This window comes from Paramacrobiotus metropolitanus, unplaced genomic scaffold (genome assembly GCF_019649055.1).
Source record: "Paramacrobiotus metropolitanus isolate TYO unplaced genomic scaffold, Prichtersi_v1.0 Parri_scaffold0000061, whole genome shotgun sequence".
Lineage (NCBI taxonomy): Eukaryota > Metazoa > Tardigrada > Eutardigrada > Parachela > Macrobiotidae > Paramacrobiotus > Paramacrobiotus metropolitanus.
In genome coordinates, this window is record NW_026570281.1 from 873,040 (window position 1) to 894,561 (window position 21,522).

General features: G+C 42.8%; 9 protein-coding genes across 12 annotated transcripts; 5 read left to right on the forward strand and 4 right to left on the reverse strand.

Moving 5' to 3' along the window:
• Positions 1-154: 154 nt before the first annotated feature.
• LOC129593286 (MKI67 FHA domain-interacting nucleolar phosphoprotein-like) lies at positions 155-1,793 on the forward strand. Its single transcript, XM_055489519.1, has 4 exons — positions 155-456; positions 518-655; positions 726-834; positions 1,341-1,793. The coding sequence occupies exons 1-4, from the start codon at positions 286-288 to the stop codon at positions 1,580-1,582; spliced, it is 660 nt and encodes a 219-aa protein (XP_055345494.1). The 5' UTR covers positions 155-285; the 3' UTR covers positions 1,583-1,793.
• On the reverse strand, positions 1,286-3,355 carry LOC129593288 (iron-sulfur cluster co-chaperone protein HscB-like). Its single transcript, XM_055489520.1, has 2 exons — positions 2,611-3,355; positions 1,286-2,008 (listed from the first exon to the last, which is right to left on the reverse strand). The coding sequence occupies exons 1-2, from the start codon at positions 2,889-2,891 to the stop codon at positions 1,642-1,644; spliced, it is 648 nt and encodes a 215-aa protein (XP_055345495.1). The 5' UTR covers positions 2,892-3,355; the 3' UTR covers positions 1,286-1,641.
• Positions 3,356-4,341: 986 nt separating this feature from the next.
• Positions 4,342-5,809, forward strand: LOC129593390 (protein Asterix-like). Its single transcript, XM_055489675.1, has 5 exons — positions 4,342-4,564; positions 4,866-4,912; positions 4,978-5,030; positions 5,205-5,320; positions 5,536-5,809. Exons 1-5 carry the CDS (start codon positions 4,494-4,496, stop codon positions 5,603-5,605), a joined length of 357 nt encoding a protein of 118 aa, XP_055345650.1. The 5' UTR covers positions 4,342-4,493; the 3' UTR covers positions 5,606-5,809.
• Positions 5,810-6,319: 510 nt separating this feature from the next.
• Positions 6,320-7,304, forward strand: LOC129593436 (high affinity copper uptake protein 1-like). The gene has a single exon (XM_055489750.1). It carries the CDS (start codon positions 6,580-6,582, stop codon positions 7,033-7,035), a length of 456 nt encoding a protein of 151 aa, XP_055345725.1. The 5' UTR covers positions 6,320-6,579; the 3' UTR covers positions 7,036-7,304.
• A 244-nt stretch (positions 7,305-7,548) lies between these two features.
• On the reverse strand, positions 7,549-10,529 carry LOC129593432 (cyclin-dependent kinase 7-like). Of its 2 annotated transcripts, XM_055489745.1 has the most exons (4): positions 10,205-10,529; positions 9,910-10,131; positions 9,233-9,547; positions 7,549-8,505 (listed from the first exon to the last, which is right to left on the reverse strand). In XM_055489745.1, the coding sequence occupies exons 2-4, from the start codon at positions 10,119-10,121 to the stop codon at positions 7,938-7,940; spliced, it is 1,095 nt and encodes a 364-aa protein (XP_055345720.1). In that variant the 5' UTR covers positions 10,122-10,131; positions 10,205-10,529; the 3' UTR covers positions 7,549-7,937. The 2 variants fall into 2 exon arrangements, with proteins under 2 accessions (XP_055345720.1, XP_055345719.1); XM_055489744.1 differs by having other exon boundaries at positions 9,910-10,528.
• Positions 10,530-10,652: 123 nt separating this feature from the next.
• On the forward strand, positions 10,653-12,394 carry LOC129593434 (protein N-terminal glutamine amidohydrolase-like). Of its 2 annotated transcripts, XM_055489747.1 has the most exons (4): positions 10,653-10,880; positions 10,979-11,078; positions 11,142-11,195; positions 11,718-12,394. In XM_055489747.1, the coding sequence occupies exons 1-4, from the start codon at positions 10,825-10,827 to the stop codon at positions 12,165-12,167; spliced, it is 660 nt and encodes a 219-aa protein (XP_055345722.1). In that variant the 5' UTR covers positions 10,653-10,824; the 3' UTR covers positions 12,168-12,394. The 2 variants fall into 2 exon arrangements, with proteins under 2 accessions (XP_055345722.1, XP_055345721.1); XM_055489746.1 differs by having other exon boundaries at positions 10,653-11,078.
• A 228-nt stretch (positions 12,395-12,622) lies between these two features.
• On the reverse strand, positions 12,623-14,321 carry LOC129593435 (high affinity copper uptake protein 1-like). The gene is made up of 2 exons (XM_055489748.1): positions 14,300-14,321; positions 12,623-14,239 (listed from the first exon to the last, which is right to left on the reverse strand). Exon 2 carries the CDS (start codon positions 13,904-13,906, stop codon positions 13,352-13,354), a length of 555 nt encoding a protein of 184 aa, XP_055345723.1. The 5' UTR covers positions 13,907-14,239; positions 14,300-14,321; the 3' UTR covers positions 12,623-13,351.
• Positions 14,322-14,751: 430 nt separating this feature from the next.
• On the reverse strand, positions 14,752-20,085 carry LOC129593431 (putative transporter SVOPL). 2 transcript variants are annotated; one of them, XM_055489742.1, is made up of 14 exons: positions 19,809-20,085; positions 19,647-19,731; positions 18,930-19,102; positions 17,870-17,968; positions 17,608-17,804; positions 17,353-17,416; positions 17,160-17,285; positions 16,914-17,042; positions 16,400-16,556; positions 16,122-16,232; positions 15,864-16,057; positions 15,529-15,682; positions 15,412-15,461; positions 14,927-15,345 (listed from the first exon to the last, which is right to left on the reverse strand). In XM_055489742.1, the coding sequence occupies exons 2-14, from the start codon at positions 19,669-19,671 to the stop codon at positions 15,325-15,327; spliced, it is 1,500 nt and encodes a 499-aa protein (XP_055345717.1). In that variant the 5' UTR covers positions 19,672-19,731; positions 19,809-20,085; the 3' UTR covers positions 14,927-15,324. The 2 variants fall into 2 exon arrangements, with proteins under 2 accessions (XP_055345718.1, XP_055345717.1); XM_055489743.1 differs by lacking the exons at positions 19,647-19,731; positions 19,809-20,085 and having other exon boundaries at positions 14,752-15,345; positions 16,914-17,038; positions 18,930-19,069.
• Positions 20,086-20,279: 194 nt separating this feature from the next.
• LOC129593282 (galactosylgalactosylxylosylprotein 3-beta-glucuronosyltransferase 3-like) lies at positions 20,280-21,509 on the forward strand. The gene has a single exon (XM_055489511.1). The coding sequence runs from the start codon at positions 20,433-20,435 to the stop codon at positions 21,384-21,386; it is 954 nt and encodes a 317-aa protein (XP_055345486.1). The 5' UTR covers positions 20,280-20,432; the 3' UTR covers positions 21,387-21,509.
• Positions 21,510-21,522: the final 13 nt, after the last annotated feature.

Genomic DNA, 21,522 nt, shown 5'->3' on the forward strand with positions numbered 1-21,522 from the left:
TTTCCTGTAGCATTCGGTCTCAACCGAAACTCACCACGCGTGGCAATTTTACTATGTAAACGTACAAGTGCAAGAAATAATGAGGCGGTGTTAGTCAAGAGAGCTGTTCTGTATCACTTGCGTAAATCTTATTTTTGCGAACACAGAACACTTGCCATTTTTTGCTTTTTTCGAGTTTTACTTGTGGATTGTGATTTCTTCTTTTTGAATTTAGAATTAGATAATTTAGGAGTTTACCCGTTACACCGTTGTAGAGCTCTAAACTCTCGCTTTCTTCCTTATATCATGGATTCCGACAATGAATCTGAAATTTCCATCAACTCCAGTTCCACGGCCGAAGACAAGGACGACGTACAGTCACTGCAGTGGCCGACGAAAGCCAGCGTCGATCAGATCGCGCTGGACCCAAAAAATCAGTCTGAATTCGAGAAATTCGTCAAGAAGAAGCACGAACAGGTTGCTCCGACATTCACCTGACTAAGCGTTTGTGCTTGATACATTTCGGCATTTTGCACAGATAAAACGTGATCAGGAAACCCAGCCGGGAGTGATCTATCTGGGTCATGTGCCCTACGGATTCGCTGAGGAGCCGCTACGCAAGTTCTTCTCACAGTTCGGCAAGATCACCCGACTGAAGTTGTCGCGGAGTAAAAAGGTGAGTAACTATACAGCGCTGGTATATATTAGGAGAAAGGTTTTTGCATTCCATGTTGTTTGTGTTGCAGACTGGTCAGAGTAAAGGCTATGGATTTATTGAATTTGAACACGGTGAAGTGGCCAAAATTGCCGCGGATTCGATGAATAATTACCTGATGTATGAAAAATTATTCAAATGTAAGTGCCGCATTCAGGACCACATTCAGCACTCGATTGCGGCTGCAGAATTTCGATATTTTTTTTTGCGAAATCGGATGCTTTTTTAGTATTTTGTTATTTGCCATTTTTTAAAAAAATAATTATTGAGAATGCCGAAGAATTTTATCACTTTATGGGATAATTGTCTGTATTCAACGCTTTTTCAACATTTTTATTTTTTTCGCTAAGGTTTTTCACCGTTATCCTCCGTTTTGATTTCCATTTGTAAATTATGTGACTGTGTTTCCTTTTAATTTTGGATAAAGCGATCTTATGCTTGTATAGATTAGCGTGAGTTCTGGTTATTTTTTCTGATTGGTCACTAAAGTACTGGCAGAAAACTGGAAATGATTCTGATGATCGCTTCTGATGGAGTAATCTGTTAGACCGTTTTGCCGTAGAATTTTTACTTGTGATAAGCATTACAATTCTAAATGCTGAGTACTATATAATGCGCCACATTTAATCGATCATAAAAATTGCAGGTAAGTACATTCCTCCGGAGAAAGTTCACAAAGACACCTTTAAGCACTGCCATCGCCGGTTTCGACTGCCGCGGAATAACGCTCGTGCCCGTTACGAGCACAATCGCAACATTACCGACGAACAGCACAGCAAGCGAATGGCGCGGCTGGAGAAAAAGCTGAAGAAGAAACAGGGGCGATTGGCCAAGATGGGACTTAGCTACGACATGCCGATCTCTTTACAACCCCCACCACCTTCGTAGCACAGCTGCCCGTTTGCAGTAAACCGTAAATCTTAAAAATGTCTTATTTTCTGCAACGGTTAACGGACGACACCCAGTTCGAGCTCTATTAGGCGTATCTTTTCCTCGATAGTGGCATAGTACTTCATTTGAGACAAGAGACGCTGCGCGTCTTCAAGTTGGTTGGTCTGAAAAGCGCTGCTAACGTCGTTGATTAAAGCGGAGAGTTTGGCGTCGTTGGCGGTTTTGATGGCGTTGAGACGGGCGGGGTCCGTGGTTTGAGAGAGCTCCTCATTGATCTCGTAGATTTCTAGGAGATGATCGCTAGCCATATCCAGCTTGTCCTCAGCGAGAGGAATCTTTTTCACTTCTAAAAGGTGCAGACCGCGGGTATGGGGGTTGAGCAGCGCGCGGTACGCTTGATTGATTAAACGGCTGCGCTCTTCACTAAAAAAACAAACCACCATTATCAGTCTACAAAACAATCGATTATCAAACGTAAGTAGGAAGAAAAAACACATAAATTCAAATTTAAGCTCACTTTTAAACCCACCAAAACTTCAACGAGAAAAACTAATACGAGTACAGTACTGCTGAAAAGAGATCAAAATGAACGATGAAGGTGGTCACCAGTCAGTAAAATGCCAATGCACAAATCAAAATACAATTTGACAATAAGTAAGTAACAAAATCATTCACTTCATAAGTAAGTAATTAAAGGATGACCAATGAAACGGTCCAACGAAGAAACAAAAATCAAATTAACCACAAACGATACTTTACAGAAATGTGCAACTGAATGATAATACGAGGAGTTATTTATTAAAATTAAGTACAATTTGCAAAAGAAGCTCCTGAATATAAAACAAAACGTAAAAACTGAAATCTATAAAACTCCTGCAAGAAATTGAAGGCATTCACTCGGAAATCGAACGCAAAAGTATAACACAGAAGTTCCACAATGAAACGATAGTTGGGATATTGCAACCATTACGATTTTGTAATTTAATAATTAATTACAAGTTTCATAACAAAGACTATTGCGGCACCTCTCATTCTTCTCCGAGCCTGCTTTGTGGTAGAAGCGATCAGGGTGATTTTTCTGTACTAATTCCCGATAGCGCTTAACTAACTGATCGGACGGCACATCGTACGACACGGGAAAGCCCAGAACTTCGAAGAAATTCTTCTCGGCCAAACACACGGCCGCGCATCGAATGAAGCGATAACCATCGAGAAATCCGGGAAGATCAAGCTGGCGCCAACTGCGAAGGAAGCTGCAGAATCCCTGCACGACGACGGTGCTGCGAAGCGTTCGCAGAGACTGCATAGTGCGCAATGAAGGAATCTTACGGTTAGATGCAGACCTGAAGATCAGATGGGAAACACAGTACCATGCCGATTAATTAATAATCTCAAAACAATGCGACCAGCTGGATTGAGCAATTTCGTAATCATTCGGTTAAACTGACAGCAAAAAAATTTCGACTACTCAATCAGCTGATTTCTGATCTTCGAAGTACTGTACTGCAGTACGTACTCCGTGACGGTACTCGTACGTACAGTCTTAGATCAGTTGCTCGGGCCTTCTGCAAACCACTATAGGTAACCTGATTCGTTATTACAAAACAAAAATAAATAGCAAACATTTATAGTATACGTAAAACTTTTAAGGCACTGAAGTTGACTAAACAATCCAGTCCAAGCTCCAGATTTGATAAAACAAGACAAGGTCGCAATTTCTCAATTTCGCTTTTTCTATTCCCTGAAGTCACAATTTACTGCATAAGTTGCGTCCCCCCTACTGGTCGCAGTTAAAGTACAGAATGACTCGCTTTCGCTGGTGATCGGAATGTGATTGAAATCATTGAATAGTGCATTAGCGCTGCAACTTGTATGTGTACAAATCACGCATACATACATACAACTAAGACGTTTTCGCAATTGCCATTGGCTGGCCCGGCCTACTTTTGCCTACTTGTATAGATGTATGCGTGATTTGTACACATACAAGTAAGAAACGCACATGCACTAATATATGCATTGAATCGATCAATTTTTCTTGCATTTCATTAGTACTACTCGAAATGCACTTCAAATGCGTTCTGTAAGATACAGAGCCGGGAGTTCTATAAAAGTGAATCTACCAATGGTACAGCGCTAAATCTTATAGAGCGTTACAGAGCTACGAGACCACGGTTTCTAAAAGCGCCCATTTACCGTAGCTGAATTGGTCAACGATTTATTTATTTTCCACAACAATTTTGTGGCCGTTTCCTTTCTGTTTTTCTGGCGATTTAAGTTTTGTTAAGTTAAGAAATCAAACGACTGATGAAAAAGCGAAAGGCAATTGCAAATTTACACGTAAAGTACGCCGAGGTATTCCTCGCGCTGACGACTCTGGCGAAGCTGCCTGTTGCCATCGATACAAATCAAACATGCACAGTCGGAGGCAGCTAAAATCAGTGAACAAAGCAGAACAGGAATGTTGGTTCGATAGAAACAATAATTACACCCTCAAAAACTTGAAAATTAAAAACATAACTTTAGACGTACAGCGAACCGTGCATCCACATCAAAAAATAAATTTGACCTAGCAAGAAATGCGAGTTCTGTATCGTAACGGAGCCAGGAGAGTTCCTTTTAGATACAGAGCACTTTAACTCGGCCGTCCAATCAGAGGTAGGGGTGTGATCGAAACGTTACAGAACTTCCGGCTCTGTATCGTACAGAACGCATTTAAAGTGCGTTTCGAGTAGTACTAATACAGTATTATTTTTATAGGATTTTGGCAAATACAGATATGTACGAGTATTGGCTATGGATATGATTTATGTAGCTTAAAGTTTTCATTTTGGAATTTTGTTCATACTTTTCAGCATATTTATCAGTGGTCATTCTATCAAGATTTGTTTGTGGCAGCTACGTAATAATGCCCGTGCCAAATAGCATAACTTTTCCCAAACCCGAAGGCGACGTGCGGAGACCCAACAAGATCAAACGGTACGCGCATGTGTTTTGTTTGTAAATGTTTTCCTCGTTAAGTACGGTATATGAACTTGTTATAGTATCTGGGCCTGCAAATACATGATGGTAATTATGTAGGTTTATGATTTACCATCGCAGTATAGTTTGACCCTGTTCTGTCCTTTATTTCCGCGAATATGCAAAGGCAGGTTTCCGAATTAGACTGCTTCCATTGTTGCACCTCTATAAGGATCATTTAGCAGAATAAGAGTATCTTGCCACTAGCCCTAGATTATTGGAAGGGATGAGCATACATCGCTAAGGTTTTTGTTTGCAGATACAAGCCCGACTTGACAATTGTGCCCTACGACGACTTTATCACAGGTCTGCCCGAGTACCCGTGATTTTTTCCTCTTGACTGTTTTTCCACTTATTTCTTTAATTTGCAGATATTATGAATATTTTGGGGATGGGTTTAAGTATGGCTGGACTGATGGGACGGGTAAGAATGAGAATAAAAACATGAGGCCATGCCATAGAATGTCTCATTGATTTAAGTGGTTTATAAAGTACGGTGTTAACTAGAGCTTATACCGATTTCACTCTTCTCGCTGACACAATGCGTGCGCGTCTCATTGGAAATTTGGAACCAAACCGTATTTTATGCTTGTTTCAGATCAAACTGTGTGCATGGCTGGCGCTGTTCTGCTCTCTCATCGGTTTCGCCAACGCTCGCAGTCCCGGTCGCAATGCCTCCTTTGACGATTCCAAACAAGTACTCAGCAGCTTTATGTAAGAATTACTTGTCACTTGTTTGTGCATTTATTAATTTTATTACTCTATAAAGTTACCTGTTTCCAGAGTTTCTAAGTGTTTATAAGAAAATACCGATTTTTTTCCATTGTGTGCCAGAAAAAGGGTTGTAGTATAATAATACTCTTAACAAGAGATATTACCTAGTTAAAAAGGGATTGGCACGGTGAAATAATAAATGTACCGGTCTGCAGGTTATCTATTTCGGCGCTGGTGATGTCATACCTACAAAATCCCTTCCCTTTGACGGCCAGCTGGGGCTGAGGCCCGAATCAAGCGTCGGATTACATTATGCCAGGGAATTACTTATTGGCTTTTTTCCGTAGGGTATTGCCATAATGTTCAGTCGCTGATTGAAAAACAAATGTTTTTCTATTGCATAATTCAAAATATTGTGTTAAATAAGATTGCTAAGTTAATGAAATGAACAAGCATCGAAAACTTGGAACAGTCGAGCGTTCGCAGTTCGCACCCGTATCTCAGTATCTGTATGTTTTATCATGTAGTGTTCTGTTTCTTTTTGTAAATACATACTTATCGTTAATTACTTATGGTTAAACGAGCACTTTACGCAGAATCTGAAATGTGGCGGAAGCAAGGTTGAGATATGTTAGCTGTTGCAACCGAGGTCATGCGAGGTGAGATTTCGCAAGCTGGGTACAAGCTCGTACATTTTCCGAACTGTACGTTCCCGAAAAACCGTAATTTCCCATGGCCATAAGTACGAGTAGAATTAATGGTAATACCGGGTTTGTTTTACAAATTATGTGCTTATATAGTTATGCAACTTAAGCCTATATCGGTGATAAAATACAGTATCTTCACTGCTGTTGTCCGGCTGGACGGGGGACACCGCCAGGTTTAGCAGTAAGAAAAAGCCTACAGGCCAAGCGCCAAGGGCGGCAGTTGTTAGTAATCTTACACTGGCCTGTGCTAAGGTAAAGTTTCATATTTTTGGCATTCGTTGTGTGACTCGTCTGTTAGGAATGCGATCGCTTTTAAACCACGACCAGTGGCAAAGCAGACAGAAATAATTTAAAATCGCTTGTTGCTGGCAGTCAGCTCAACAGTCAACATCAGTGATTTTCTCAAGGTGCTCTCGCTCTACTTTTCCTTAACTCTGTTGTCCAAACGAAAATCTGGGCAGCTGCAGTTTTGGATTTATCCTGCAACAATATACGCGTGCAGATCAACATTCTTTTCCTTGGTTACGTTCCTCAATCAGCTGATCATAAAAAATGGACATGATGCCCATGTATTTCACCCTGGACTATCCCGCACACATCCTCTTCAAGCCCTGGTCGCCGCAGACCACGGGGGAGATGGTGGGCGCCTGCGTGGCCATCTTCATCATCGCATTCTGCTTCGAAGCGCTGAAACTCTTCCGTCGTGTCTTGTTCATCTGGGACGCCCGTCGACAGCGTGATGACTTTTCCTCGCCTGCGGCTCCCGCGGGGGAGGTGGTCGTGGTGACACCCCGTTGGCGCGGGATGTTCCGTCCCATGCACGTGTTGCAGACGGTGCTGACGGGAGTGCAGTTTGTGCTGGGCTACTTCCTCATGCTGGCCGCGATGACGTTCAGTGTGTGGCTGTTTGTGGCTATGATCGCTGGGACGATGGTGGGCTACTTTGCCTTCCAGTGGTATCCTGCAGCGCCCGGATATTTCCCTCTGCAGAACGAGCATTGCCATTGATTTCCGGTGGAAAATTTATTTTGGACAAAAAAACTCCCAGTGTTCACTTTGTGCATTGTACCTGCAAATTTTTCAAGGTGACTTTTTTCTAATCGGCTGGTTTATTCGCGTAATTATCATTGTATATGATTTCCTTGTTCTTATTAACGTCTGTGATAGCTCGCTTTCTGCAGTCTGTAATGATTAATGAATATGAATTGTTTGCACAACACGCCTAGCAAGTGTATTGACAAACACGTTCCGTCTCGAACAATGATTAATCTGCTATGCGTCGGTGATTTTGTGTACCACTACCGACTGAACTGGTTTCCGCTGCAGCCTCCCAGCTTTTTGCATTTGATATAATCTTGAACGACAAGCGAATACTAACGGAAGATTCATGCTTGCTGCCGCAAATTGTTTATGACATCTTCAGATCATTTCCATATTTCTGATTAGAATAAACTAATTTTTTTTTAAATTTTAAGTTCAACATGATGAACCGTGTGTGGAAGAAGAAAGTTTATATTAAACTTTAGAGTCCCTTTTATTTTCGATACGCATTGCACAGTTGCCATTGTTCATGCGAAATCAGACGTGTTACGCATTTCGTTGTTTGCAAACTTTTCATAAGCGATGTTTCCTTTGCAATTTTCGCGTACATTTGTTTCTATCACCTTAGGTGAAACGTTGGTTACATGTACGACAAAACGCTTGCAAAAACTCTTCTGAAAAAATTAAGTTCTCACAAAACATCTGCAAGTCATGTCCTACAGTACTCATGTCGTCAATATCGTATACAAAATTCATCACAATAAAGCATGAAAAGAAAACATGGGAGATACCACAATCAACACCCTCCACGAAAGGAAAATATTGATCGGTACCAAACCGCCGACTCAACATTTTCGCTGTTCCCACCTTCACGTGTACACTCGCCGCTTCACCACCCAATCCGACCGGCCACTCTCGACCCCGCCCTCCAGTTTAACCCGCTTCTTCTCCCCTTCCGCCATCTCCGCCTGCATCTTTGCACGGAACTTACTAGGCACCGGCAGCCCCGTGGGGGGCGTGGCCAGCGGCATGCGCGTGGTAAACGCCGGCAGACTTAGCGCTTCCTCGCACGTCACCCGTTTGGTGGGTTCGTACAGCAGACAGCTCTTCAAAAAGTCCAGCATATCGGCCGTCACCGCCCGGAATATCTGCTCCAGGGGGATGGGCGGGCATTCCTTGACGTCAATAAAGGAGGGCAGCTTGCGTACATCCTGCCAGGTAGTGTCGCTTGGAGATCCCATCACCTGGATAATCTTGATATACTGATCCATGTCGGATTCGCCAGGGAAGAGAGGAGCGCGCTGCAGCATCTCGGCGAAGATGCAGCCGACGGCCCAAATGTCCACGGCGCCGCCGTAACGGTGGGCACCTTGCAGGAGTTCCGGGGCGCGGTACCAGCGGGTCACCACCTGGCTGGTGAAGGGACGGCTTGGGGATCTGCAACAAAATGTTTGTTTAACTCGGAACTCGGCGGATTAACGACGAAATTAAATTCGTTGAAAACAAAGAAAGGTTTCAATGACTGAAGACAGAACACCTACCGTACTTTATGGTTAGCATCTTTTAACAAGAAAATGAATTACACTGGTTTCACACAACAGATCATGCGCTTTTCAATTTTAACATAATTATACTGAAAGTTTAACGCTTGTTTGGGTTAAAGGTCTGGTACCGATCTAACTCCAAAACATCTGCCAAAAAAACGCAACCCCACGTCTATACGTATTAAAAATGCAGTGAATAGAACGTATACTTACTTTAAGGGGTTATTATAGATAAATATTGGCAAATACAGTATTTTTCGCTATTATAAAAGCAAAAAACTGAATCATTTGACCTACAGGCACATGATTACTTGTAAATCTGTAAAATTTAATGCATGTACTGTACAATACATTGTACTAGTACGGTACAAACAACAATGTGAACACTGAAGCACTTGTGCTAAAAACTGGATTTACGTTCCCCGAATCAGTCCTTATGTTTGCCAGCAATAAATGCAAATGAGCCCGAATCGAATGCACAAAACAATCGTACGAAAAAAGTAAAAAAACGATCAAAATCACACAAAAAGAGTAAGCAGAGCAAATTTTTTGCTTTGATCAATGACGATGAGTTCCTCCTATATAACATTCAATATCGTACATTTAAGCGCTCAACTCACCCAAACGGCTTGGCCAGACCGAAATCCGTAATTTTCAGCTGGCCGCTGATGTTTAGCAGCAAGTTATCCGGTTTGAGATCGCGATGCAGAATCCAGTTGCGGTGGAGATAAGCCATCCCACGCAGAATCATAATAGTGTAGGCTTTGACGTTGGCCGCCGTCAGCACCAGCGACGTATCCTTAATCACCTTCTCCAGATCAAAATCCATGAATTCCAGCACCAGGGTGATGTTGGCACCGACGGTGACCACGTTCAGCAGTGGCAGGATGTGCGGATGGCTTAGCTCTTGCATTATGCGGATCTCACGGATGGCGCTGCACCACACATAAAAATGATCAGCGTTATCGTTATGATTGGGCAATGCCGCAATGATTAAAAGTGCACTCGTCTCACTTGCGCATTTTAGCAGACACCGGGCACGCAGTAAAAGGAAGCCAACAACAATAAAGTCAATTCTCTTTACGACTTCTTTAACAATTGCACACTTTGCAAAAAGTATTTAAAGAAAAATTCAAACTGGCAGGTGGGTACTTATCCACTATCCAGTACGAAGACCAACGATTACAAAAATGGCAACAGATAGATCATAGACAGGTAAATGCAAGTACAGATAGTAAGATACTTAAAATTTTTAATTGTGTGCTTTATTAAAGAGTGGAGAGTTTATTTATCGTACCTGCGATTGAGTCCCAGTTTAGCCTCGTCGCGCGGTCCCATCTTCACCTTTTTCATGGCCACCAAACGGTTGTCAGACAGGCTGCGCGCCTTGTACACCAGCGCGAACTGGCCCTCACCCAGATACTCCACTATTTCGTACTGCTCGCTGCTGTCCCCGCTGATGGCCGACCCTGGCTTTGGGGGATCCTCACGCGCTCGCTTAGATCCCATTATTCTCTAACTACCGGCGATAAATTCAGTGAAGGACTGTCGCTGGCCTGAAAGCATAAAGAGATCACGGAAAGCGCGACTACAGTCACGACGTGACTATGCAATCCAAACACTCCTTCACACTGGCGCGTCTTGGCCGCTTCGTGGGGATGAAATCATGTAAGTAATTGTAGTCCTTTGGGAATATAATATGACTTAAATATGCAGTTGTAATCGAAAAATGGGGCACAAATTATAAAAGCAAGCTGAAGTGCAAAACTGCAAAAACATAGCAAAATGCGTAGAAGTGAATGTGAAAAGTTTATGCTCTGGTCTCTGGAGTCTGGATTCTGTTGAGTCTAGGCTGTTCAAGCTGCTACCGTAGGGTAAACTTTCCAGAGGAGCTGCGCGAGACTTCAGAAGACTACCGCTCCAGGGTACGCATATTGAGAAAATCCCGAACACCATTGGTCGGCATTTACGTACAGTCGGCATTTTGCAATATTTACTGCTTTTCTCAGTTTTCTGGTTTAAGAATTTGTACGATATGTACTCAGATACGGTACTATAATAATTTATCTCGTTCAAGAATTTGCAGCCAAAGGCCCAAAAGATAAGCAGAGTATATGCTACTCTGTTTTCATGATTAAAGATTTAAGCATATAACTGCGGGCTTCATGAATCAGCATTCATTCCAGTAGTTACTGTACTACAATAAAACTCCATGCAGGGGATTTCTGCCATTGATAAAGTGGAATGCGTCTACACAGCTTGCTACTGGTACGAAACAGATTAATTATTTTGTTGCAACGTTACATGTACGGCTATCCAAAAGCAGCTCTGTCCAGGAATTGTAAGCCCATCGTAACTCATTGTAGCGAGGAGAATGTATGGAAATTATGCGATCAAATTCGGCAGACATTCCCACAAGAACTGGAATTCTGTCTAGTCATCTTCATATCTAACGAGCGGAGATGTGTAAGTGCCGCATACGATAACCGTTAGATAAGGGTGCTGAACAAACATGCAAATTTGTGGCAGATTTCCGTATGGAATCAGGCTACGGCGCCGTCTTCATGGCTTCCGGTACTTTGGGTGAGGTGTACCATCTATTTAATAACATCTTTTTATCTTTGCCTTTGGTGATTTATTTTCTACTATGGCCAATGCGCCTGTGAAGCGCAGTAAATACTGTACTCGTACATGTTTTTTACTTGAAATATTTCAGTGGTTTTTTATTTAATTGTTTTTATAATATGTTTACCTCAAAATACCTTTTACGATATTTTTACTCTTAAAATTTAGTGATATCACAGAAACAAATATATGTTGTTTTATTGTAAATTTAATAGTTCATGCAATTGGTATCGCTACTCACTAGAGACGTACCTCGTACTTACCGTGATTCAGCAGGCTGCTTTTAGCGGCATTCTGTTTTCGCTAGAATTGTTTTTTTTAAATAGTCACCAATATCCAAGGTATGAGTTTGAGATTGATCAAGCGAAGCGAGCGAGCACTCTTATTAATAATTTGCTGATTCAGCGCTTTGGTTTAATGTACTTATTGATTGATGGAATTATTTTCTCGTTTTTGGGTAGAGCTGTTTGAATTTTAAAGGACTACCACGTCGTCCTGCTGTACTGCCCTCCCACGGCCACACCCCTCCTCTTCGACCTGGACTCCACCCTCCCCTTCCCGTGTCCCCTGGATCGGTATCTGGCGGAAGCCCTCCGACCCGGCTACCCTTCTCCCGACCCTCACGCCAACCTCCCCAAATCTCTGCGTCTCATCCCGGCCGCTGTCTTCCTGACCACTTTCGCCTCCGACCGCTCGCACATGCTCGCTTCCGGTCACTACCTAGCCCCGCCTCCCGCGTATCCCTGCATCCAGTCGACGGTGTCGCGAAATAATATTCAAGAGTTTATCAACATGGATTCGGGATATGGCATCGTGTTGCCGCTGAAAGAATTTGCGGATTTGGCACAGGCGCGGCGGTTGCAGACGGTGGTGAAATCAGCTGCAGACGGTAGGGTGTCCAGTAACGCCGACGAATGCGCGAGATGCTGACACTGCTGATTGCGAATACTAATCACCGCAACTAAATAAACACAAGTTGCTGAGGTAGCACCAGCAAGTGTGCTGGTTTTTATACTCCAGCTGCTCTGATTTTATGATGTTCTGGTTTGACTTGGCTACGGACTCGGCTACTGTAATTTGTTTTTCTTTGTTTAAATATGTTCTCTGGCAATCAGTTGTTTTCCGAGTTATTGTACGTTAAAATAAGTTGATACAGGTTTCAATGGGATCGAAAAAATTAAAAACATAATCAGCAGACTACAGATCTCTAGTCTCTCTACCATAGTAGAAGTCTAGTAGAACAGCGTTCCATAAGCGCATTTTATTTTTCCTGCAGTAACATGGATTAACTGAATAGGGCGTCGCCATCACAAAATTGACACATGGAAAGTATTTGGCCAATAAAATCAACGTTAGTCCACATTTATTCTCATATATAATTTACAATGCGAAAATTCTATAAAGCTTTGGTAGGAAATGATTATAATCTGAATTCTGAAACTATAATAAGCTGAAATCTGTTCTTTATCAGCTCGATGGCTATCGATGTCAAATACGGTACCTAATTTCCTATTACGTAATCTCAGATGGTGCAAACGAAATGCGAAGCGTTTCTTGTAAGTATTCTCCGGTATCACGTGCAACAAGCCAAGAACTAAATCAAAGCCATTCTATATTGCAAAAATCACGTTAAAAATATTTTCGAAAACCAAAAAAGTTTCCGCGGCAATGGAGTGGAATTTATTAACAAAAAGTGATAAATATGCAGTATGCAGATTAACACTTAACACAAAACAGAAATAATGAGTGGAAATCGTAAATACAGTTTTTTTTTAATAATGGATTATTTTACACTGATTTATATCAACAAAAGAAACACACAAGTTGAAACGATAACAAACTGATAAAATAAATGCTTTCTTGATGGCAAGTGCGGTACGACGGCACGAAAATTAGAGGAGCATGTTTCTTTGTTTGTCCAAAACATATGAAGCCAACAAGTAAACAAACATACAAACAGGGAGAAAGCGGAGAACACCCAGGAGAGTAAAACCCCAACAAAAAATAAAACGAACAGTCGAAAATCAATTAAAAACCAAGCCTTCGCAGAAAGCGGTATCAACCGAGGAGAAAGAGACACATAAAAAAACCGGATCGGATTCTGTATTCACATATCAATGGCACGCACAGTCCCCATTCTGTGCATCCGTCCCGACGGCATCCGGCAGCAGCCTTTCCTGCCCAAAGAGGAAATAGCCCGTCCCAATACCGGCCACCACGGCCAAACACAGCCACACATTGTACGTCATAAACACCAGCATCAGTAGATAACCGACGATGAACTGCAGCACGTACAACAGGGTCTGTGCGAAGTGATCGCGATTGCAGGTACGCTGCAGGAACCCATTCTTCCCCCCGACCACCCGCACCTCCGCCGTCGTCGCGGGACCGTCATCCGCCCGCAGCATACCACGGCGCAGAGTAGCTTTGCGCAGCAGACAGTTGCGCAAATACTTGATGCCTTCGAAAAACACCGCTAACAGAAAGATAACCAGGCACGACCCGACCAGCTGCTCGGTTCGCTGGACATTCCACGCTTCGAACAATATGGTCTCGGTGGTGCGGGTGTGAAAAAACATCCCGTGGGACATGCCGCCGTGGCCGTGAGATGCGGCTGCGTGATCGTGATGATGGTGATCGGTCTGGTTGAGATCGCTGTCGACTTCCATTCTTGCTGGAATACAGCTGTTTCAGGTTTAGTTGACGAGCGATATGCTAAATTCCTGATACATCAACATTCAACAATTCATCAACAGATCGATGATCCCAGGGTGAGAGCTAATCGCGGTGTACTGCGGTTTGTTGTGGCAGTGGCGCTCGGCTCGCTTATCGTTAAACGTTTGCAGGCATTGTGACTGTGATGGGGTCGCTGCTGATAAACGGACGTTGTGCTGGTGCAGATATCGATAATCCAATTCGTCAACATAAGCTCTTTTTGAAAAATATATGAATACAATTAGGAAATTACTAGGGCAGTCGGTGGCGGCTGGAAATGCGATCCGCTACTCAATGAAGAAAATTGAAAAGCAAATTAAATCTCGTTTCCACACAGACAACCTTACCCAGAAATCAATCGATCAAATCAATGGTACACCACGCCGGATACATAAGTACGTGTACGATATTATAGACGAATCATGGTTTGAGACCACGCCTCGCAACCGGTACCAGAGCAGTTCCCCACCTACGGGGTTACGCTAATATTTCAATCAAACTTTATTTCATCCGCACAGTGCCATCATTGTCATGAACAACAGTTCATAATCAACTTCAAATCTAATATTTTAATTATTTTTACAAAAGTGAAATATTTTTTAAAAGCTGGACGAGATACTAAATTAAGTCAATCAGCGCTGCAACTTATTGTTAATGCTTCCCTTTGGTAGCATGTTCTTCGCAATACCACCCCTGAAAACTAATTACGTATTTCAAACTGTTATAATTATCGCTATTACTTACATTAAAATATCATCACATCCAGTATTATTGTACCGTTTTCATCAAGAAATTTTAGCGATATATGTATTTAATTATATTCCGCCTGCTTAAGACAAGCAAGAACTTGCGTAGTTTTAAGGCGCGAAAGAGCAATATTTAACGATATTCCCATTGTATTACATATATGCTTTCACAGGAAGTACTTATTGTATTGCAAGGCTATAATTACAGTATATTACGAACTAAGCAATGCGGTCCATTTCAAAATCAGCCTCAGATTTTTTCCATTCCTTTCTGGAATCTTCTTCGTAAATGTTATTTCTAAAAACACTCGGCCCTTTGCTTACTTTGATTGTCAAACAGAGTTCAGCTGGTACCAAAAAGTTTGAGATTTTTCCACTTAGCGGCGATAACCAACATTTACCCAAAACTATACAGCACGCCGCCAGTTCTGAATATTCATCTCACTAAAGCAGCTTAAATATGCAATAAATAAAGTAATTCAAACATGCAGAAAAACCTCTGCAACACCGTTCAGTGCAATTAGTAAAAAACTTAAAATCTCTACCAGTGCCTCCGTATAACGACACAACAGATCCAACAAATTTAGCATCCGGAATGTTCACCTTGAAAGAGCCCTGTCCATCCATTAGTGCAGAACAGCGGTTTCCTGATGATAAAAATAATTAATATTGTAGCTGATAGAATTCATTCCAAAAATATTTATAACTCTCACTTCGAGATTTTTGCCCTTGGTTTCGATGGGGAGTAATAAACAGTTCAGCGCTAAAAATATAAGAAACAATTGTTTACGGAGAATCTACCCGATCATGCAGCGTACATCTTGCCGTACCGGTGATCAGCATGATGACCGCGTAAACTCCCAATCCCGCAGGTAAAGAGCGCGCCAGTAAAACCTGGGCGATGAAGGGCGAAATCATAGAACCGATCCGCGCCACCGAGCTGCAAACACCCAAACCCACAGCGCGGAATGTTGTCGGGTATACCTGCAGAGAAATTAATCAGCAAAAGATATCTCGAAAACCGATTGCAGAAAACTTTCATATTGTTACAGAGTCAATTCTTCTTTTTTTCCTCAGGTTAGAAAATCGAATGTATCAATCCAGAAATACCTACTCGTGTTCACGCAGGTACTATATAAGGTAAAATCCATAAAATAATACAAACCTCAGACGTGTACACGTAAACGCAGTTGCCGATGGCGGACATGAACATGCGGGCGCAGAGAATGAACATGGAGAGGACGAAGCGCGATGTGCAGATGTTGAGCATGAGCACGAAGAAGGCACAGCACAGCAGATTGACCACGAAGGTCAACTTCCGCCCAATCAGATCCATCAAAGCCGCGTTAATGAACAGCGCTATCAAACCATTCAAATAATTCAAAGGGAATGTTTATCAGCACTTTCACATAACAGCACTTACAGCCAAACTCGCCAAGCGTTCCCACGATCAGCGTCATGTAGTCATCGCCGGATAACGGTCGACATCCACAATCCTCTACCGCCACGGCTTCTCCTTGGTTGACAATTTGTCCTAAAATTTTACACACATTTTCGAATCACACAGATGCAACTGTGCTAGTATCTTCTGTCAACAAATACATTCGACAGCATTAAGTTTGGCCGACATCCTTCACGAACATTGCAAAAATATGTTTTTTGTTACGAATACAAGCGTTGACCATATTGAATAGGTCATACCTGATAGGTCACAGATGCGTGCTCGCTCCACGATTTCTGTTGAGCTAAGCACGACGCCATAATAGCCAAAGGTCATGCAGAACCACACGACCCACAACTGCAATGTCAGGCGCCGGTAGTTTTTGGACAACATGTCGCTGATCTTTCCTTGCATTTGCTAAAACAGGTAAAACATGATGCTAAGCTCACTGTAAAAAATAATATCAAAAGAACTATAGCACATATTCGAAGTTACAGCACGACGAGGAAAACGACAGCGGCAAGAGTCACACCAAGAACAGTCAGTAACCGAGTATAGAAGTATTCAAGTACTGAAAATGGATCATGTCAGTTAACGCGCAATAATAAACAAAAAGAAAATGAATTCAGATAGCCATTTAAAGAAACATTCAGTATAAGTGCAGAACTGCAGATGCGACCCAAAATGCCAGTTAAATTTTACTATTCATACACACCTATATCGGTATCAGTAATTGTTACTCTTATAAGTCTAATGAGAGGAAATTATGCGTACTGTAGGAGGGACAATCAGGTGTCCCTTGGGTAGCTGCGTCTTGTTGACCTTGGCGATGCGCGCCAGCAGTGTCGTGGCCTCCAGCAGGCGGCCCTTACCCAGGAGAAACCTCGGGGATTCTGGCACTAGCTACGACAGACCACATATATGAAAAATCGCTGCAACTTCATCCAAAAACAGTAACTGCAGTTACGGCATATTCCCAAACATGATTTCATATGCGTCAAACCTCGATATCGCGCTTACCCGGAAAAAGCAAAGACTGAGCCAGGACAAGATGGCCGTGAAACCGGTGAGATATCGCCATCCCAGCCAGGGAATAATGATGGCCGCAGCGGCGATGAGAATAAAGCTTCCCGTCGCCCAAAACAACTAAACTAAACCAATTCTTCCTTAAGACACATCGCAAGTTCTCCCTGTATATTCCGCAGCTTCGTACCTGCGTCAGTACGAGCATCTTTCCACGATGTTTCGGTGGTAGCATTTCGGCATACAAAATAAAACTAGATAAAAACATCGAGCATGAAATACATACAGAGTAAAGGAAAACAAGATGGTACAGATTGACTAATAAAAAAGTTAAAAACTGCAATAACACAATTTCATAATTTTGAGAAATTCAAAGAATTAAAATTTTCGCAAAACAGCAAGAAAGCAAGGATGCGATTTGCGAATGCCGGTTAAAAACACCCACCTTTGTCCCGTGCCACTGGCCGCTCCCCCGACAATCATCCGGAGAAACAGAAGCCAGGAATACGTGGGACTGAAAGAGGTCAGTAGGCCAAACCATCCCAGCAGGAACATAACGACGAAGAGCGTCGGCCAGCGTCCGAAATTGTCGGACATTTTGCCCCAAAGCGGACTGAACACCAGCATCCCGGCAAAGACTACCTGCATATTTTGTTATTTTCCAGTATCTTTTCGGATGGTATTGCGGCTATTAACCACTGCATTACCGTGGAGACAGTGGCCACGTCCCATTCAGAGAGATTCCATTCACACCGCAGCACCGGTGACAGGACGGATAGGAGCATCACTTCCAGGGCATCAGCAACCTAACAAAGATTATGTGTTTGTACAGATTTGTTCATCCGACATGTTTATTATTTATATTTTGTCCACCTTGGTATTACAGTACTTCTTCAAGTCACGCCTTCTTTATTCTCATCTTAAAATTTGCCAACAAACAGACCATTTCGCCAGTATATTAGACCATTTCGCCAGTATATTCGGTCGCTAAACTTATTATACTGCGGTCGTGTTTGTCTCAACGCAAAGGTTAGGTTCAAAACGATTTATTTTGTTAATGTTTTCCAGTATTCTTGGTGTTGTCTGAATTTCAGCTATGTATTTTTGTATTCAACGATCGTTGAAAGATGAAGAAGTCACAGGCGCTATTTGCAAATCTCTTACAGGAACAGGCAAGGGAAATATTTATGAAACACTTTTCAAACGATTGTTGTTCACCGCACCATCAGTTACCTAATAACCGATGCTCGCGGCTACGAATAACAACAGCAGTCAAAACATTCAGTACCAATTTAGTATTCCAAAACAACAGCAACAACGAAAATAATGGCAACATACTGACGCTATGCTGTAAATACAAAGTTCTTAAATTAATATTAATTTTGCCAGATTTTAGAGCATACCTGCTATTAAACCGTCAACAATCACTATGTACCGGCCAACTCCCGAATCATTTAAAGAATTTAACGATAAGTACTGTATACATTATCTCTAACAGCCTAAAAGGATGTAAAAAGTCAGAAAGTAAATCCAAGTAAAGGATAGTGCTTTCTTACATTATACTATAATTATGATTAAGTACGAGTACTGTACTTAATTTTGCCGCACACGCAAATTTCAATACAAGCACCATATTTCCATATTTTGCACATCAGCATGTAATGAGCACTTTTAAATGCAAACCCTGAAAGGGGTATTACTATTAATTTTAGTCATCACTTCAACCAACACTAATCGAACTTAATTAGCTTATGTTTGCTTTCTTACCCCGAAGAAACCGATAACGCAGGTCATTTTGATTTGGTAGCGGCCGAAGCCGATTTTATTTAGCGCCTCGTCCACCGTGTAGCCCTCGGAGGCCGATGTGCTCTCTTCCAGCACCGCGCCTTCGAAGGCGGCATTCTCCACGCCGCTGATAGTGGACAACGGCGCCGTTTCCTCTGCAACAACAATAACAATACGCACAGTGCGAAGAAACCATTCACGATTGATTTAAACTTTTAGCGGTACAAAATCAAAAAACCTCAGCAATCACGCGGTCTAAATATAAATATAAAATTTGTTTAGACAAATATTTATCAAGCAGACTGTATCTGTACTACAACAACCAGCAAACATCTTCACTTATCTAACCTCAACGAACGCAGAATAAATTATTTACAATCACCCTATCACTGTTTTTCTGAAGTATTTTCAATCAAATTTGTGAAACTGATTCACCCAATTCTAACAGCGCACAATAATTTTATTAATTAATTAATATTATTAACCTTAAATTGTAAGATTTTTATAGCAGCACTGACCGAACCAAAGCTGTAAAGAAACTTATTAATATTACCGTGAATCGCTAACAAGCACGTGAGGCTTGTCGCATTTGCACTCACGGCAAGTGTCAAATTTCATACAAGCTCACAGAAAGGAAGGATACCTAATATACCTAATATCTAACAAAATAAACGCCACGTATGATTGTGCATATCGTACTTTTACTGTTGGCTTTGCGTTCCATCCCAAGGTCACGGCCGCCTGCGAACCGTACCCAGGAATCCCGCGAGGAAGCGCCCGAATCCTGTAATAACAAAGACCATCAGTCAGCGCATGCACCGTCAGCACAAATCGATGCCAAAGGAAAACCAAGCAACGAACCTCCACGGCTGCCAGATTCACGGCACAATGAATAATGGTACGAGTACAGTCATCCCCGATTCAGACAAATTCACCCAATATCAACGATTTCACTAGCGACTACACTCACTACAGGCAAAATTTACGGAAGCTCCATTGGATATGAATTTGATATATAAACACAAAGGAAGGAAGAGTTTTCAGAAAACAGACTGACAACTTCAGAAAATGTGCAGTAATAAAACTGGAAGGAAACACCGCATGTTGTTGTCGATATTGTGCAGTGAAAAAGTCACGGAATGCAGAGTGTGTTGGTTGCGCACCTGTTTGCGCGCCGTACGTACAGCGGAGTAGAACCGGCAGGTTATTTCACCGCCTACAGGTGTGTGGCTTATGTTACGAAATCAATTCAGCCAACCGCCGCCGGACGGTACTCATGAGATCTATTATTTCGTTTGACTTTTTAGATCGTTTTCGAAATTTTTCCGTTTTTTGAAGTCTTTTTTCTTTTCTGCTGTCGGTTTGTTGGAACTCGGGTCCCTTCGCTCGACTCGAAAGTCGAATGCTGGTAGTTGGTTTTCTATACTTTCTTAAAGGATGACGGAAACGGGGATATTCTGTGTCTGAATATTCGCCGGTGAAACTATGCCCACTATTCGGAAACGTGCACTGCTGCTTTTAATTCTTTTGATTCTTCTGCTGTGGCTGCTGGGACAATTGCTGATGTTCTGGAAAGCCCCGACCGTAATCATCGAGAATAACCAGCAGTTCCACAATCTGTGCCATGCCAGTGCGCTACCTCCTGACGTCAACCCGACAACCACCATCTTCATCATCACGCCAACCTATACCCGTCCCGTACAGAAAGCGGAGCTGACCCGTTTAATGCACACTTTCACCAGTCGCCTCCTCGATACATCTCTGGTAATTCACTGGATCCTCGTGGAAGATGCGCCCCGCAAAAGCGATCTCGTGGCTCATCTTCTGCAGAAATCTGGACTTGTTTTCACCCATCTGAACGTAGAGACGCCTGCGGAGATGCGTGTGGATGTGAAGAAGGGTGAGAAGAAATGGAGCAAACCACGCGGCGTCCTGCAGCGCAACGCTGGTCTCGAGTGGGTGCGCGGCAGCGTGCCTGCGGACACGCGGGCGGTCGTGTACTTCGCTGACGATGACAACACGTATGATGTGGAATTGTTCCGCGAAATGGCAGCCATTGAGCGGGTAGGCGTGTGGCCGGTGGCGTTTGTGGGAGAACTGATGGTGGAGAAGCCGGTGATTGATAACGGGAAAGTGGTGGCGTGGGATGTGGGCTGGAATGCGCAGCGACCGTTCGCCATCGACATGGCGGGATTTGCGGTCAATCTCCGCTTGATCCATGATCATCCGGACGCGCGATTCGATTTTAACCAACCGGTGGGCTATCAGGAGTCATTTTTCTTGAAATCCCTAGGCGTGGCCATGGAACATTTGGAGCCGAAAGCGGGGAATGGCAGTCCAGTGCTAGTGTGGCATACACGCGCGGAAGCCATTAATTTGACACAGGAACGTAAGCGGCGGGCCCAAGGCAGGCCCTCCGATGCAGGCATCGAAGTGTGATGGTTTCCCTGATTTGCAATACACCCGAAATCTTTCGCACCATATTCAGTATTATTGTTTGAGTATCTGCACCACAGACAATTTGTTTTTTCGGTTTTTATCGTGATAACAGCACGTCAGATGCCGCGGTGATACA

Bases quoted from the DNA above. Each gene is read 5' to 3' on its own strand.
- LOC129593286 (XM_055489519.1), top strand. From the start codon at position 286: ATGGATTCCGACAATGAATCTGAAATTTCCATCAACTCCAGTTCCACG. The intron at 457-517 runs GTTGCTCCGACA...CATTTTGCACAG, and splicing joins TCAAGAAGAAGCACGAACAG to ATAAAACGTGATCAGGAAAC. The intron at 656-725 runs GTGAGTAACTAT...TTTGTGTTGCAG, and splicing joins AGTTGTCGCGGAGTAAAAAG to ACTGGTCAGAGTAAAGGCTA.
- LOC129593288 (XM_055489520.1), bottom strand. From the start codon at position 2,891: ATGCAGTCTCTGCGAACGCTTCGCAGCACCGTCGTCGTGCAGGGATTC. The intron at 2,009-2,610 runs GTGCCGCAATAG...TTGTTTTTTTAG, and splicing joins GGCTCGGAGAAGAATGAGAG to TGAAGAGCGCAGCCGTTTAA.
- LOC129593390 (XM_055489675.1), top strand. From the start codon at position 4,494: ATGCCCGTGCCAAATAGCATAACTTTTCCCAAACCCGAAGGCGACGTG. The intron at 4,913-4,977 runs GTCTGCCCGAGT...TTTAATTTGCAG, and splicing joins CTACGACGACTTTATCACAG to ATATTATGAATATTTTGGGG. The intron at 5,321-5,535 runs GTAAGAATTACT...ACCGGTCTGCAG, and splicing joins CAAGTACTCAGCAGCTTTAT to GTTATCTATTTCGGCGCTGG.
- LOC129593436 (XM_055489750.1), top strand. From the start codon at position 6,580: ATGGACATGATGCCCATGTATTTCACCCTGGACTATCCCGCACACATC.
- LOC129593432 (XM_055489745.1), bottom strand. From the start codon at position 10,121: ATGGGATCTAAGCGAGCGCGTGAGGATCCCCCAAAGCCAGGGTCGGCC. The intron at 9,548-9,909 runs GTACGATAAATA...TGTGTGGTGCAG, and splicing joins AAACTGGGACTCAATCGCAG to CGCCATCCGTGAGATCCGCA. The intron at 8,506-9,232 runs GTGAGTTGAGCG...ATTTTGTTGCAG, and splicing joins GGTCTGGCCAAGCCGTTTGG to ATCCCCAAGCCGTCCCTTCA.
- LOC129593434 (XM_055489746.1), top strand. From the start codon at position 10,857: ATGCGTCTACACAGCTTGCTACTGGTACGAAACAGATTAATTATTTTG. The intron at 11,079-11,141 runs GTAAGTGCCGCA...AATTTGTGGCAG, and splicing joins TATCTAACGAGCGGAGATGT to ATTTCCGTATGGAATCAGGC. The intron at 11,196-11,717 runs GTGAGGTGTACC...TGAATTTTAAAG, and splicing joins CATGGCTTCCGGTACTTTGG to GACTACCACGTCGTCCTGCT.
- LOC129593435 (XM_055489748.1), bottom strand. From the start codon at position 13,906: ATGGAAGTCGACAGCGATCTCAACCAGACCGATCACCATCATCACGAT.
- LOC129593431 (XM_055489742.1), bottom strand. From the start codon at position 19,671: ATGGAACGCAAAGCCAACAGTAAAA. The intron at 19,103-19,646 runs GTACGATATGCA...TTGTTGTTGCAG, and splicing joins ACGCAAAGCCAACAGTAAAA to AGGAAACGGCGCCGTTGTCC. The intron at 16,233-16,399 runs GTATGACCTATT...GTAAAATTTTAG, and splicing joins ACGCATCTGTGACCTATCAG to GACAAATTGTCAACCAAGGA.
- LOC129593282 (XM_055489511.1), top strand. From the start codon at position 20,433: ATGCCCACTATTCGGAAACGTGCACTGCTGCTTTTAATTCTTTTGATT.